Source organism: Pan troglodytes, chromosome 2, assembly GCF_028858775.2.
Source record: "Pan troglodytes isolate AG18354 chromosome 2, NHGRI_mPanTro3-v2.0_pri, whole genome shotgun sequence".
In the NCBI taxonomy this organism is placed as follows: domain Eukaryota; kingdom Metazoa; phylum Chordata; class Mammalia; order Primates; family Hominidae; genus Pan; species Pan troglodytes.
Genome location: NC_086015.1, coordinates 15,390,012 through 15,404,917, shown reverse-complemented (window position 1 = coordinate 15,404,917; position 14,906 = coordinate 15,390,012). Strand labels below are relative to the sequence as shown.

At 41.3% G+C, this 14,906-nt stretch overlaps 1 protein-coding gene across 25 annotated transcripts in view; it reads right to left on the bottom strand.

Moving 5' to 3' along the window:
* ATG7 (autophagy related 7) overlaps positions 1–14,906 on the bottom strand; it is a 283,351-nt gene that overhangs the window by 170,165 nt on the left and 98,280 nt on the right. For 21 of the 25 annotated variants that reach the window (XM_016940476.4, XM_024355330.3, XM_016940480.4 and 18 more), the window contains one exon: positions 5,408–5,488. The exons of the other annotated variants lie outside the window; for them this stretch is intronic. In XM_016940476.4, the coding sequence (XP_016795965.2) occupies positions 5,408–5,488 (81 nt within the window). The remainder of the gene's footprint in view (positions 1–5,407; positions 5,489–14,906) is intronic. 25 annotated transcript variants of the gene reach the window in all.

Below are 14,906 nucleotides of genomic sequence, written 5' to 3'. Positions count from 1 at the left end.
AGTTGAATTAAATGAATGTCTGCTAACAGATAACAGTTTAACCCTTCCTTTCAAATCTATCATTTGCCTTTCTAAGTGGTGCATTTGCAAAGCCCTTAGGTGACAAGTTGCTTTGGGACAGAGGTTTCTCTTAAACATTTAAGTAGCTGGCTGAGCACAGTGGCTCACGCCTGTAATCCCAGCACTTTGGGAGGTCAAGGTGGGCAGATTACAAGGTCAAGAGATTGAGACCACCCTGGCCAACATGGTGAAACCCCGTCTCTACTGAAAATACAAAAATTAGCTGGGTGTGGTGGCGCACGCCTGTAGTCCCAGCTCCCCAGCAGGCTGAGGCAGGAGAATCACTTGAACCCAGGAGGCGGAGGCTGCAATGAGCTGAGATCACGCCACTGCACTCCAGCCTGGCAAGAGAGCAAGACTCCGTCCCAAAACAAACAAACAAACAAACAAATACTATTTAAGTAGCTAAGTTGACTTTTTGGTATTTCATGCTTCTTTTTGGCGGGGGTTTGGGGGCATGGGCATGACAGAGTCTTGCTCTGTCGCCCAGGCTATAGTGCCATGGCATGATCTCAACCTCTGGGCTCAAGGATCTTCCCACCTCAGCCCCCCAAGTAGCTGGGACAACAGGCATAGGCCACCACGCCGGGCCAATTTTTGTATTCTTTGTAGAGGCAGGATTTCACCATGTTGCCCAGGCTGGTCTCAAACTCTTAGGCTCAGGTGATCTGCCCACCTCAGCCCCCACAAAGTGCTGGGATTACAGGTGTGAGCCACCATGCCTAGCCTTTCATGCTTCATAAGTAACAAGAAAACATGATAGAAGGTAGGTAGGATTATATAATATCAAAAAAATAAATGGACAGGCTGGCTATAACCAAGGCCAAAACAAAGTACGATTTACCAGCTGACATTTATTATTCCTACCCAACCCTTACCCTATCACTCTTCAAGATATATGCCCAGATACACACAGAAAGCTAATAGCAAGTCACTTTGAGGAGTTTAATCATAACCCATCAACAGAAGAACCTATTGCATAGTCAACACCAGAATGAGTGCATTATTAGGGTTGCTAATCACTGAAATCTCAAGATCAGGTTTCTGGGCACATCTTGCTGCATCTGCGCAGGTCCCAGATGGTATGCAAACCAAGTTTGGAGCCTGATTCTTCACAACAGGCTGTTCCTGCACTATCAAGAAGGTTGTGAGTAATAGAATTGTGCAACAAGAGCAAGAATACTCTGCACGCAGTCTCCTCCTGCACAGTCCTGCTCCTGACTCTGCAGGTCTGAAAAAAGGTTTTGGTCAACTTCTGGGTCCCAGAAACAAGGTTATTATTGCAAAGAACACCTGAAGCTGCCTAGCTTTACTCCTTTTAGAGAAGGACTAGTCATAATATACAACATACTTCCCCTTCCCCCAGAATTGACTGGGAAAGGGTACCTGGGAACTTTCTGAGTGATGGAAAAACTCTAATATCTTGATAGGAAGAGTGTGGGTTACATGGGTGTATACATTTGTTAAAACTTACGGAGTTGTTTTAAGATTCATACATTTCGCCATATATAAATTTTACCTAGGAAAAAAAGAATTATGCACAAATAGGAACTGAAGGTTCTAGGTTTATTTTCTGTAGTAGTATGGGCTAGCAGTTTTGAAACTACTTCCTGTATTATTCTAGACTTCAGCAAGTGAGTAAATATATCCAGGATACGGCTGGACGCGGTGGCTCACGCCTGTAATCCCAGCACTTTGGGAGGCTGAGGCGGGCGGATCACGAGGTCAGCAGTTAGAGACCAGCCTGGCCAATGGAGTGAAACCCTGTCTCTACTAAAAATACAAAAAATTAGCCAGGCATGGTGGCGAGTGCCTGTAGTCCCAGCTATTTGGGGGGCTGAGGCAGGAGAATCGCTTGAACCTGGGAGGCAGGCGGAGGTTGCAGTGAGCCAAGATCGCAGGTTTCTCACTGTTGGAGAAGGTAGTCAGAAATATGGAAAAGGGAAAACTAGCATCACCGAAAGGTATATAGTATATTATATAACTCCTGACATGAGGAGACAGCATCACTTCTTTGGTATTTCCACCAAAAATTCATAACCTGAATCGAATCATAGGGAAACATCAGACAAATCCAAACGGAGGGAAATTCTACAAAAATAACTGGCAAAATATCAAAACATTGAAGTTAAGAAAGATAAAGAAAGATGAAGTAACTTTTCCAGATTGAAGGGAGCCAGAGACACGACAACTAAATGCAATGTTTGATCCTCAACTGGATCCTGGTCTGGAAGGAAAAAACCTATAATGAACATTAACTGGTATAAACAACAACATTGAATACACAGACTGTGGATTAGAAAATAGTATTGTGCAAACATTAAACTGCCTGAATTTGATAAGGATATTGTGTTTAGGTAAGAGAATGTCTTTGTTCTTTGGAATTCACATTGAAGCATTCAGTTGTAAAGGATCAGAATGTCTCCAACTTACTCTCAAAATTTCAAGAAAAAAATGGGGTAGGGGAAGGGAAGAAGGAGGGATTGGAGGACGACAGCACATATACGTGGGGCAAAATGTTAACAATGGATGAATGTGGGTAAAGTGTATACCGGAGTTCCTTGTACTATTCTTGCAATGTTTCTGTTAAGCTTAAAATTATATCAATAGAAAGTTACCCAAAAATACTCTACTGCCAAAAAATATTTAGGTGAAAGTCTAACAATAACAAAGTAATTTAATGCACTACAGGAAATTCTTTCAGGAATATTGATTTTAAAAATTATACTTTTCCCTCTGGTAGTAACACCACAATACTCTAGTTAGCTTGGAATTTCTTTGTAGAAGTAAAGAGCAACTCATATAAACGTCAAATAAGGTCTTTTGAAATTTCATTGACAAATACCATCTGTTTAGAAAGTTCTGCAAGACAATAAGTAGAAACTGGAATGAAAGTGACTCCTCACCACCCACCTCTCCCCACCATTCTTCAATATTTTTCCCCTAAGATGGAACAATTCACCTCATTATGTGCCAACCTAAGATCACATAGGATAAGAAATGATTTGTGGGTAAATGTTCCAACTTTCCTGCTTTAGAAGCAAAGCACTGTATTCTTCCCCACCTCAGGCTACATAAAAAGCTCTCGCTCGCGTGCGTGCGTGCTCGCACTCTCTCTCTCTATGTGTATATAATGTATTGCTTTGTTTTTAATAAATAAGGTAATGAACAAGTGCTTCACTATTCAGCAGAAACTTATTCTACTTCCCCAGTCTGTCTCTATTTGTGGTTAAATCAAGACACAAGCATGGCCTTGATCCTGGTGGTGAGGAGGAAACATACTGAAAACTACCAAAGGAAAAAATGACTTCATGAATGTCAAAGGATAAATTTTTAAAAGTCATTTTTAGCCCCAATCTTTTGAAACAACAACTATGACATGACTCTATATAACATGTATTATACTAAATATACATTAAGAAAAATTCACATACACAGAAATGAAAATGTAATTGGATTTGTCATTTTAAAGTATCAATGTTGGGTTTGCAGATAACAGAGAATGACAATCTCCTAAGCAAATAAAGAAGGTAGCCAAGTAAGTAAATGCTGCGTTTCTACTGTAAGGAAATACGTGCACCAATGAAGCAACCTTTCCAGCACAAAAGAAACTTAATACTCAGACCACATGAAAAGTGACCGCTATGGGAATAGCACAGCTGTTAAAATCCAAGTCAGTTTGTATTAAATCGTCCAACATGTTTATGTAAAGCAGGACTCTCAGAATGATCACCAAGAGGAAATAATTTTGCTAACAAAAAAGTGATACCTATATTCAATTTAAAGCTTACAATAAGTGTGAAAGAAAAATGCTAAGCTATTCTCTTTTAAAGTATATAAGGAACGCCCAGTTAGATGGTATGCTTGTGATTCTTTTATAAACAGTATCTGAAAGGCTAATTTAATTAGAAATAGAACAAGAATGAATGAGTGTTTGCATTTCACTTAGAGAACCCAATTATCTTTATTTCATTGACTAGCCAGACCAACATAAAGCCATAGAAAACCTGGCACCTGTGCCAAATGATTTCAGTATGAAAATTAATACTGCCAAGTTATTTTGAGACCAGTTAGCTCAACCATTCAAAGAAAAAAAAAATCTGCTCCACTAAAGATGTAGTATACAATCCTAAAACTTGCATTTCTGAAGATGGGGGTGCATGCAGACATCCTTGAGGCCCTGGCTTGAGCAGATATATCTTAAAGGAAACTACAGAAAGAATGGGCTCATGGGTAACCACTGACAAAGTCTAAGCTTGAAATCTCAACATAGGCACTTGGGATGCATAATAAAACAGGCTTAGTTTACTTCAGAAGCAAAAAGAAAATAATTAGTCTAAATTTTTGAGCATCTAAACGTAACCAAATTTATCAACATTGCTTGTCAATTCTACATTCAATTTTTAGAGAAACTGGTCAGAATTGTGCTTCCCATAAAATATAGCCCAAGTACAGTTTTCAAAGGAAGCTTGTCAACTCAGAATAGAGAAAAACATCCCTAGAATTCTCTTTCTTCCACAGTGGCAGACAGATGAAGGCTACACGAAAAATAGTCCCAAATTATAACTGAGAAGCCACAGTTGGGGATTAGTGGTCACCAACATTATTTTGTATAGCACTTCAACATGAAAATCTTTACTTATCAGCAATCATGAGCCTTAAAAGCCCAGGTCAAGTCACTGGGCAGTAGAAGACTGAAAGGGACACTTGAAAGGAAATCAGCTATCACATACAGTGTACATGTAAAAATCACTCAGACGGTATCTGAAAGCCTATTAAAACACGAGATGCCATCACTGTAGTTTTGAGATATATCAGCCGTTTCACATTACGATGGCTAACATACCAGCTCTATTTTTAGAGCTTCTGGAAAGATCAAAGCTGAAGGGGCCCTTTTAGTAGCTCCCCATCCAGGCCCCTAATCTCTGTTTACTTTTTCTTTGTAATTATGTGGATCTGCAGAAGATGCATAGCCAGGGCCGCCTCACCCTCAGAGTAACGCTTTAAAAAATTGCTCTATGAGGGTCCTGGCTAGGAGGGAATCCTCTGGGGAGGAACAAAGAGCAGTAAAGTTCAAATTCAAGACAAAATTAGCATGATGCAAGTATTGATACAGAGTTGAAATATTCTAACTCAGTCTCCCTACACATTTTCTCAGGCTGGTTTTAAACCACTGTGAGAATGAATACAGATCCATGAAAACAAAGTCCGTTCTGAGGGTTTAGACCCCACCCTTCCCCCACAAAAAGCCCTTAGTTGGTTTCAATGGCTCCAGCTGGTGAGGCTGCGGTCAAATGCTGATCGGCTCACTTTTAAAAACAAGTCCCTCCAATACAAAATGACTTACTTTGGAAGAACAAGCTGTACATTTGTCAAATGCCAGGCTGACGGGAAGGACATTATCAAACCGTGAAAGAAATCCCCGGATCTAAAAACAAACAAAACAAAACAATTCACATCAAACACACAATGACCACATCTATGAAATGCACGTCTGGTTTCTGACAACAAGTAGGAAATGATTAATATGGCGGCCCGGAAAGAGATTATGAGCAAAAATAAGTTCGAAATGAGTATTTTCCCTTGTAACGTAATCAGTTTGCAGAAGAACTATATTAGGTCCTTTATTCCATTAGGAGCCAGGGCTTACAAGCTTTTCAAATATTTCTGACCTAAAAACAAACTGACCCTAAAATACAAAAAGCAAGCTGTAGTATCTAAAGTATTTTTTAACAAATGTCTTCCAAAATGTAACAGGTCCACTGGTATACTCAACTCTTAAGCTCCCACATGTGTTCTAGTGAATATGGGGTAAATACACATTTCAATGACATGATTTTGGGTGGGGTCTCACAAGGAAAGATGGCTTGGGGGACTGTGGAAGGCAGAAATGGCCCTAGACATATATCCAGTTATTTGCTCCATTTGGAACAGATAGAGATAAAATGTAAAACATCATCAGATTTATGGGGAAACAGCACCACCTTGAGCATAAAATTCTGGACTACAACTGAGTTACATTTCCAGAGTATCAGCTATAATCAGGTTTCACAAACTATAACTGAAGTAATTTATTCAGAACATTATACCTCTATATACTATACTTACACCAAAGGGGGAGCTTTAAGCTGTTCTATATATCATAAAAATATGAATGGTAACATCTCTAAAGTCTCCATAGGACTCAACATTTATAATAAACCAGACAACACAAATAGTATGAATTAATTTATTTGACCTTTCAAATTCCCCATTTTATGTTGAAAAACCTCAGGCTCAGGAAGAATGGCAACTTGGCTCAGGTAAACAGTAAGTAATGGAGCCAAGACTCAAAAATGGACCTCCTGATGTGAACCTGCCCCTAGGCCTGAGCTTCTCTGCTTCCCTCCCTCTCAGAATATCACAGCGTTTGTCTTCAACACTAGGTCTCCTAACAACTTTAACACTCTCACTCGAATAGAACAAAAGACCCAATCCACCACCGTTTAGCCATCCTATTAACACCATGCCCTCTCCCTCAAATCCCCCACCCCCCGAAAAACAAACAATTTGACAAACTAAAGAAAAATGCTTCTTCTGAGTTTTGGATAACTCCATCCTGATGCTGACACTGTAACAATGTTAACTGTTTGTGCATACTTCTCTCTGGAAAAAAATCAAACCTGGAAAAACATGCCTACAGCAATTTTTTTTTTTTTTTTTTTTTTTTTTGGAGATGGAGTCTCACTCTGTCGCCCAGGCTGGAGTACAGTGGTGTGATCTCAGCTCACTGCAACCTCTGCCTCCCAGGATCAAGTGATTCTCCTGCCTCAGCCTCCCGAGGAGCTGGGATTACAGGGATGCACCACCACACCTGGATAATTATTTTGTATTTTTAGCAGAGGCGGGGGTTTTGCCATGTTGTCCAGGCTGGTCTCAAACTCCTGACCTCAGGTGATCCGCCCGCCTCAGCCTCCCAAAGTGCTGGGAGTACAGACGTGAGCCACTGTGCCCCGCCAAATTTTTAAAATGTCTTTATTAATATGCTATGTGTTTTTTAATGCAATCCGAGATCAAGTGTTTGATAGAAATGATAAATTCGGGCCGGGCGCGGTGGCTCACGCCCGTAACCCCAGCACTTTGGGAGGCTGAGGCAGGCAGGTCACCTGAGGCCAGGAGTTCAAGACCAGCCTGGACAACATGGCAAAACCCCATCTCTACTAAAAATAGAAAAAACTTAGCTGGGTGTGGTGGTGGGCGCCTGTTAATTCCAGCTACTTGGGAGGCTGAGGCAGGAGAATCACTTGAACCCAGGAGGCAGAGGTTGCGGTGAGCTGAGATCATGCCACTGCACTCCAGCCTGAGTGACAAAGTAAGACTCTATCTCAAAAAAAAAAAAAAAAAAAAAATTTGGTAACTGGTATAAGTTAGATAGCCTCATTATAAACATATGAAAATATGACAACCTTTTAGTTCCTAACATCTCAGGAATGTGGTAACCATTTCATAATCCATGACCTGAGGCATAATCAGGGTCATAAGTTTGCTATTCAGGACGTCAAAATAGGAGACATCAAAATAGCAGAAAAGAGTTTAATAGCAAGTCACAAATGGGAATGCTGAAATCTTCATGAGCTCTGGAAGTTACAGGCTTGAGAATACTCACAGTGAATCTCCTCTATACCCCAATTACTTTCATATTAAGTTTACTTAGAAAAGAACTTCATCACATTTAGCATATTTTTCCATTAAAGTTTTTTAACACAGCCTACAAGTCATGTGTCCATCTATGTTTCATGGAAAGGTTTCTGCATGCTGTTTTCTCTAATATGGTTTTCATCAAACTTACTTTATGTTGCACAAATACTGGTAATTTTCTCTGATATTGTCTTATCATTGGAGGAGAGCAGGTAAAGCTGAGGGACAGGGAGAAAGTAGATCCAGTTGGGGTAGAAAGGGAGAGAGGAAATAGAGAAGAAAAACACCACCACCACAGGTGGCGAGGAATAGAAGAAAAAGGAGATGCCGTGCACGGGATTGGTTGAGTGAGGGTCCACACACCACTGCTCAGCAGGCCCAGACAGTTCTTTACTAGGAAACAGATTTTCCCAGAAAATGAAGTAGAATAATATGTGTGTGAGGACTTTCAAATTCACCAAGTTTGTATCAGAAGGCCCACAATTTAACCAAAATAATTCCAGTTTTAGATAATTTAAGACAGGAAACCCTTCTTCTCAACCGACTGCAAGAGACTCCTAAGGGGGTACTTCCACAGGTGGGCTCCCTCCCCTCTAGCTAATGCAAAGGCTCAGCTGTCAATTTTCCTAATACACAACTCTGAGGCCTATCATTTTTTACCCACTCCCTATAGCTGACAAAAGGCGGCAGACAAGGCCGGGTGCGGTGGCTCACGCCTGTAATCCCAGCACTTTGGGAGGCCGAGGAGGGCGGATCATGAGGTCAGGAGATCGAGACCATCCTGGCTAACACGGTGAAACCCCGTCTCTACTAAAAATACAAAAAAATTAGCCGGGCGTGGTAGTGGGCACCTGTAGTCCCAGCTACTCGGGAGGCTGAGGTAGGAGAATGGCGTGAACCCAGGAGATGGAGGTTGCAGTGAGCCGAGATGGTGCCACTGCACTCCAGCCTGGGTGACAGAGCAAGACTCCGTCTCAAAAAATAAAAATAAATAATAAATAATAAATAAGGCAGAGAATTCCTTGCACTCCAAGGTCCCTCTGCTCTGGGCCCAACCCACCTTGGATTGAATTTTTTTTTTTTTTTTTTACAGACTCTGTACAACTGCTAAGCTGAACTACAACTTCCCTCCCAAAGATATTCTTGATTTCCTGAGCTTGCCTCATGCTGAATTCTGTGACTCAAAACTCTTCCTTTTGGTGACAGCTACATATCTAAGTGTTCACCTTCCTTAAAAACCCCTCAGCTCAAACACACCTCATTCACAAATTCTCAATCTACTACCCAATCTAGAAATAGTATCTCTACCCTCTGAAATCCTTTTGATCTTTATGCCCAAAATACCTTGAGGAATAGTTTTGGAGTTTAAAATTCATAACGGGTTTGAGATATAATTCACATACCATAAAATTCATCTTTTAAACTGTACAGCTCAGTGGTTTTTAGTATATGAACAGTTTTGCAACCATCATCACTATCTCATTTCAGAACATTTTCATCACCCCCAAAAGAAACCCAGCAATTAGTCCTCATTCTCCCCTCTCTCAGACACTGGCAACCACTAATCTACTTTCTGCTTCTATTGTTTTACCTATTCTGCTTATTTACTATAAATGAAATCACACATGACTGGCTTCACTTAGCATATTTTCATTCACATTGTATCACATGTCAGCATTTCATTCCTCTTTACTGCCAAATAATATTCAATTGTGTCGCTATAACACATTTATTTAGCAATTCATCAGTAGATGAGCGTTTCTCTTGGAAATATACCTAGGAGTAGAATTACCGGGTCATATGACGACTGTTTAACATTTTGAGGAACTGCCAACTTGTTTTCCAAAGTGACCACATCATATTAAAATCTTGGCCGGGCGCAGTGGCTCACGCCTGAATCTCAGCACTTTGGGAAGCTGAGGCGGCCGGATCACAAGGTCGGGAATTCAAGACCAGCCTGGCAAACATGGTGAAACCCCATCTCTAGTAAAAATATAAAAATTAGCCAGGTGTTGTGGTACACGCCTGTAATCCCAGCTACTCGGGAGGCTGAGGCAGGAGAATTGCTTGAAACCGGAAGGCAGAGGTTGCCGTGAGCTGAGATCGTGCCACTGCACTCCAGCCTGGATGACAGAGCAAGGCTCCATCTTGGAGGCAAGGGGAAAAAAAATCTCACTAGCAAAGTGTGAGGGCTCCAATTTCTTCACGTCCTTGTCAATACCTGTTATTGTCTCTTGTAGATTATAGCCATCCTAGTGAGTATGAAATGGTATCTAACTATGGTTTTGACTTGCATTTCTCTAATGACTGGTAATGTCAAGCATCTTTCCATGTGCTTCTTGACCACTTGTCTATCTTTTTTGGAGAAATGTCTATTCAAATCATTTGCCAAGTTTTAAACATTTTTTAAATTGCTGAATTGTAAGTTTGTTACATATTCTGGATAAAGGTTTCTTATCAAATATATCATCTGCAAATATATTCTCCCATTCTGGTTTTTTTGTTCATTTGTTTGTTTTGATAGAGTGTCTTGCTCTGTTCTCCAAGCTGGAGTGCAGCAGTGTGACCTCAGCTCACTCTAGCCTTGAACTCCCGGGCTCAAGCGATCCTCAGCCTCTCCAGTAGCTGGGACTACAGGAACACACCACCACACTCAGCTAATTCTTTTGATTTTTTTTTTTTTTTTTTTAGAGAGATGAGGTCTCGCTGTGTTGCCCATGCTGGTCTTGGACTCAGGGCTCAAGCGATCCTCCCACCTTGACCTCCCAAGCATTAGGATTTCAGGCATGAGCCACCATGCCCAGACTTTTTTTTTTTTTTTTTTTTGAGCTCTGTTGCCCAGGCTGGAGTGTAGTGGAGCGATTTCAGCTCACTGCAAGCTCCGCCTCCTGGGTTCACACCCTTCTCCTGCCTCAGCCTCCCGAGTAGCTGGGACTACAGGCACCCACCACCACGCCTGGCTAATTTTTTGAATTTTAGTCGAGACAGGGTTTCACCATGTTAACCAGGATGGTCTCGATCTCCTGACCTCACGATCTGCCCACCTCGGGCTCCCAAAGTGCTGGGATTACAGGCGTGAGCCACCACACATGGCCTTTTTGCGCTTTCTTGAAGCACAACAGTTTATTTTAGTGCAGTCCTACTTACCATTTTTTCTTACATTGCTTGGTCTTTTGGTATCTTACATAAGAAACCATTGTCTAATCCAAGTTCATAAAGATTTATGATATTTTCTTCTAGGAATTTTACAGTTTTAGCTCTCACATTTAGGGCTATGATCTATTTTGAGTTAATTTTTTAACATGGTATGAAATAAAGGTCTAAATTCATTCTTTTGCATGTGGAATCCTGCTGTCTCCATACTATTTGTTGAAAACGGTATTCTTTCCCAATTGAACTGTATTGGTTGGCCATTAAGGGTTTATTTTTGGATTCTCAGTTCTTTCCATTGATCTATATTTCTATCTCTATGCGAGTACTTAACTATCTTCATTACAGTAGATTTGTACTAAGTTTGAAACTGGAAAGTATGAGTCCTCCAACTTTGTTCTTCACGTCCAGGATCGTTTTGGGTATTCTGGGTCCCTTGCATTTCCATATGAATTTGAGGATCAGTCTGAATACTATAATTAAGAAATGTTTTTATCTTTCTTGCTTTTAGAGGACAAGACACAGGCTGAGCTACTTGTATTTACTCATAGCACAGTGATTTGCTCGTAAGACAATAAATTATGAAATGAATAAACAAGTAAACAAAAACCCAAAGCTTACAAAATTATTCAAATCTGGACTATACAGAGAAAACAGGTCCCACACAAACAAGAAAAACTCTGACTTGCCACCATTCATATGCTCTGCATTGCATTTCCTCAATCTTATAAGAACTGCATACAATTTAAAGAGCAGAAGTTGCACCTTACTTACATATGCATAGAAACCCCAGAGCAATCTAAAATCCAAGTACCTTATGCAAAGGTCCTAATAAATATACACATACCTATTGAGAGAGGCCAGGCCGCAACTCCCAAAGAAGTTAAAAAGATTTGTCCTTTGCTTGGGTGGAGAAAAATTCACCGTGACCTTCCTACTTAGAAGTGTGCAAAGTCTATAAAGCAAAGTGTTGCTCAGCGTTTTTCTAAACTTGCCTCATCAGAAGAAGCCCCTGGAACTTGATTCAAAAGGTCTGGGGAAAGGCCTGAGAATCTGCAGGTTTAACAAGAGCTCCAGGTGGTTCCCATCAGGCAAGCAAGGGAAACAGGATGCTTTGTTACTAACCTTAGTTACACCCTCCCGTGGTTTGCTCTGTACCACTCAGCATCACCTGTTAGCTGTCAGAAAACGGATGGAAGCACTTAGCAAGCCTCTAATTCTTTGCGCATTTTCTAAAAATAGTACCACCACACCACCTAATTTAGTTCATGTTAAATTAACATTTAAATTAAAAGGCTTTATAAAGTGATATCAAAGGTGTTTTTCCATCCACACAGGAAACTAAAGCCTCTTGCTGAAAGTAAATTTTCTACCTTTTGGAGTTAGTCATAACGTAAGTCTCACACAGCTTACTCTCAACTCTTGTTCTACTCCTATTTGTTGTCAGTTTCTCCTTATAGTAGGGTAAGCATTAAACAGCTTTTCAAAAAAAAAGTTAACTCTTTCTGTAATAAAAACGATAAACACATGACAAAACAAACAAAACAATAACCCATACTCCCATGACATATTTACTTCCATTTTCCTATTTTTTTAAAAATTATCTAAACATTTAACTTTCTTTTAAACAGCCTCACCTGAATATTGTTTTCTCATTCTCCCCTCTCCCCACAAGGGGAAAACACGGCCAATTTCACACACACACACACACGCACACGCACACACACCCGGCCCTTACCTACCAACTTTGTAGCTAGTAAGAGGGATTCCTCAGAGTGACCAAACCTTGCCTCCCTCTGCACATTTTAAGATTTCCATTACATTTTTTTTCCCTTAGTACAGAAAAATATACAGAAAAAATAAAAATGGTCCATATAGAAATTGGGTTGGTGGTTGCCTGGGGCTGAGGGTGGGGAGATGAACTGGGAGAAGGCACAAAGGAACTTTTTGGGGTGACAGAAAAATTCTGTATCTCATTTGTGAAAGTGATAGTTATGTGAGTGTATACACTTGTCAAATCATATTAAAATGGGTTCATTTTACTATATATCAGTTATATCTTGAAAAAGGTGATTTTAAAAAATGGCTTATAATCTTAATTTTTCAAAACAGTGCAGAAAAGTACGAAATGAAAACCCTAAGTCCCTGTTACCTCCATTCCCTCTCCCTGCAAAATAATCACCAACATTAGTGTTCCATAGAAACGTCTAGAAAAAAAAATTGTACGCCTAAACTAGCTCTACAATATTTGTATCTTTGCTACTCCCTGAATATTAAAAAACACACCTGGGAATCACAGAGCCTAGAAGAATCCCAATTACCTGTGGTTTCTTGGCTCCAGTCCCACTCATCACCCCCAGGCCCAGAAGGGCCAAGCACTTTGAGTGGAAATCCCTGTTGTCAGATGTGGGGCACCACGTTGTAGCTGAGCTTGGCTCACAGGGCCTTAGGAGACAGGACACACCGTCCTCACCGTGCGGAATGAAAACACGGCAGACAGCATGCAAAAAGCATCAGAATAGGTCGTTTGGCCTCGCTTTATATGGTTGTTTGGCCTCACTCCCGGGCTGTTCCCAGCTGGACAGCGTGTGGTCCGGCAGGAATTCATTAGGCACACCTGTGCGTGTCTAATTAGCTTCCAAAGGCTCTCAGACAGGAACACCTGTTGGGGCTGCAGATGTGCACTGGGGACAAGGTGTCAAGGGTCCTTTTAGAAACACAACTAGTGTCGGTGGAAGCACAAAATTCAAAAAGCAGGATTTGGTCTGCTACCTTAAGGAGTTAAGTACTTTGTCCCAGGTGATGCTATCAAGAAGCCATTTTTTCATGGACAGAAGCAGTGGTTCTCAAATGCCTAATGTCCCTGGAGGTTTTCGCTCAGTGGCTCTGGGATGGGCTGGGAAATGGGTATTTTGAAATGGCTCCTTAGGTGATTCTGATGGAAGGCCAGGTATGGGAATCCCTGGATTAGGCTGTCTTCTGATTTAAGACCGAACGACTCAAATCCTATTCCCAGAGCCACTCGTATCACCTCCAGTCTATTCTCCATGCAGCAACCAAATCTAATCATATCACACCTCAGCGTTCAACGGCCTCCCAGTGCCCCTGGGTTGAAGGTCCAAGCATTTCCAATGGCCTCTGCATTCCTGCCTTCTCCGCTGTGCCCCTTTTACTCGCTGTCTCGCAGGTAAACTGGCCTTTCCCTTCCTCAAACTCGCTGAGCACCTTTCCCAGCCATTGTTTCTGCCTGTTCTACGTCCCCCTGCTAAAGCACTTACTTCTCTTCCTTTTCCCTTTCAAATAAACAAATGTTCCCTCCTAATCCTAGAAGCCAGGCAGGAAGGCATGTCCTCGAATAATGTGGAAAATGATACCCCAGAGAATGGAGGGAGGAGAGCACTAAAATTTACTGAATTCCATGCCTGTGTTCAGGGCTCCTGGGTGTTTTCATACATTGCATCTCATTTTGGCCTCACTACCATCTTGTGGCACAGATCTCCAAATAGGAACATAGGAGGCTCAGGAAAGTGACATGGCTTGCCCAAGGGTCCACAGCTACCAAGCGGCAAAGCCAGGAATCTGAATTTTGTTCTTTCTGGCTCTAAAGCCTGAGGAATAAAGCTGAAAAGTAAAGAGGTAGAAAGGAAGAAAGAGGCTAGAGGAATTAAAAAAAAAACAAAACTCCCAAACAAAAACTCAACACCTAGATGGCTTAACACCTATCAGGTGGATTCAATTATCTTTAGTCAATTATGCCCAGTTGGCCACAAAATAAATAGATCAAGAATAGAAAGGTTCCTCTTTCTTTCTGGGCCACCCACCCTTGGTGGTGTTTTCACCTAAGCTGAGTAAAATTAGCTTCAGACCCAGGCCTCGATGGGAGGCTAAGATCCAATGCCCAGCAACAAACAGCCATTCTGAGAAAGCACAGTTGCAGCCACAACTGGAACTTGCTGCTTTAACTTCACACTAGCTTCCAGCAGGCCTGGCAATATTTCTAAAGCTTGGAGTTCGCATAA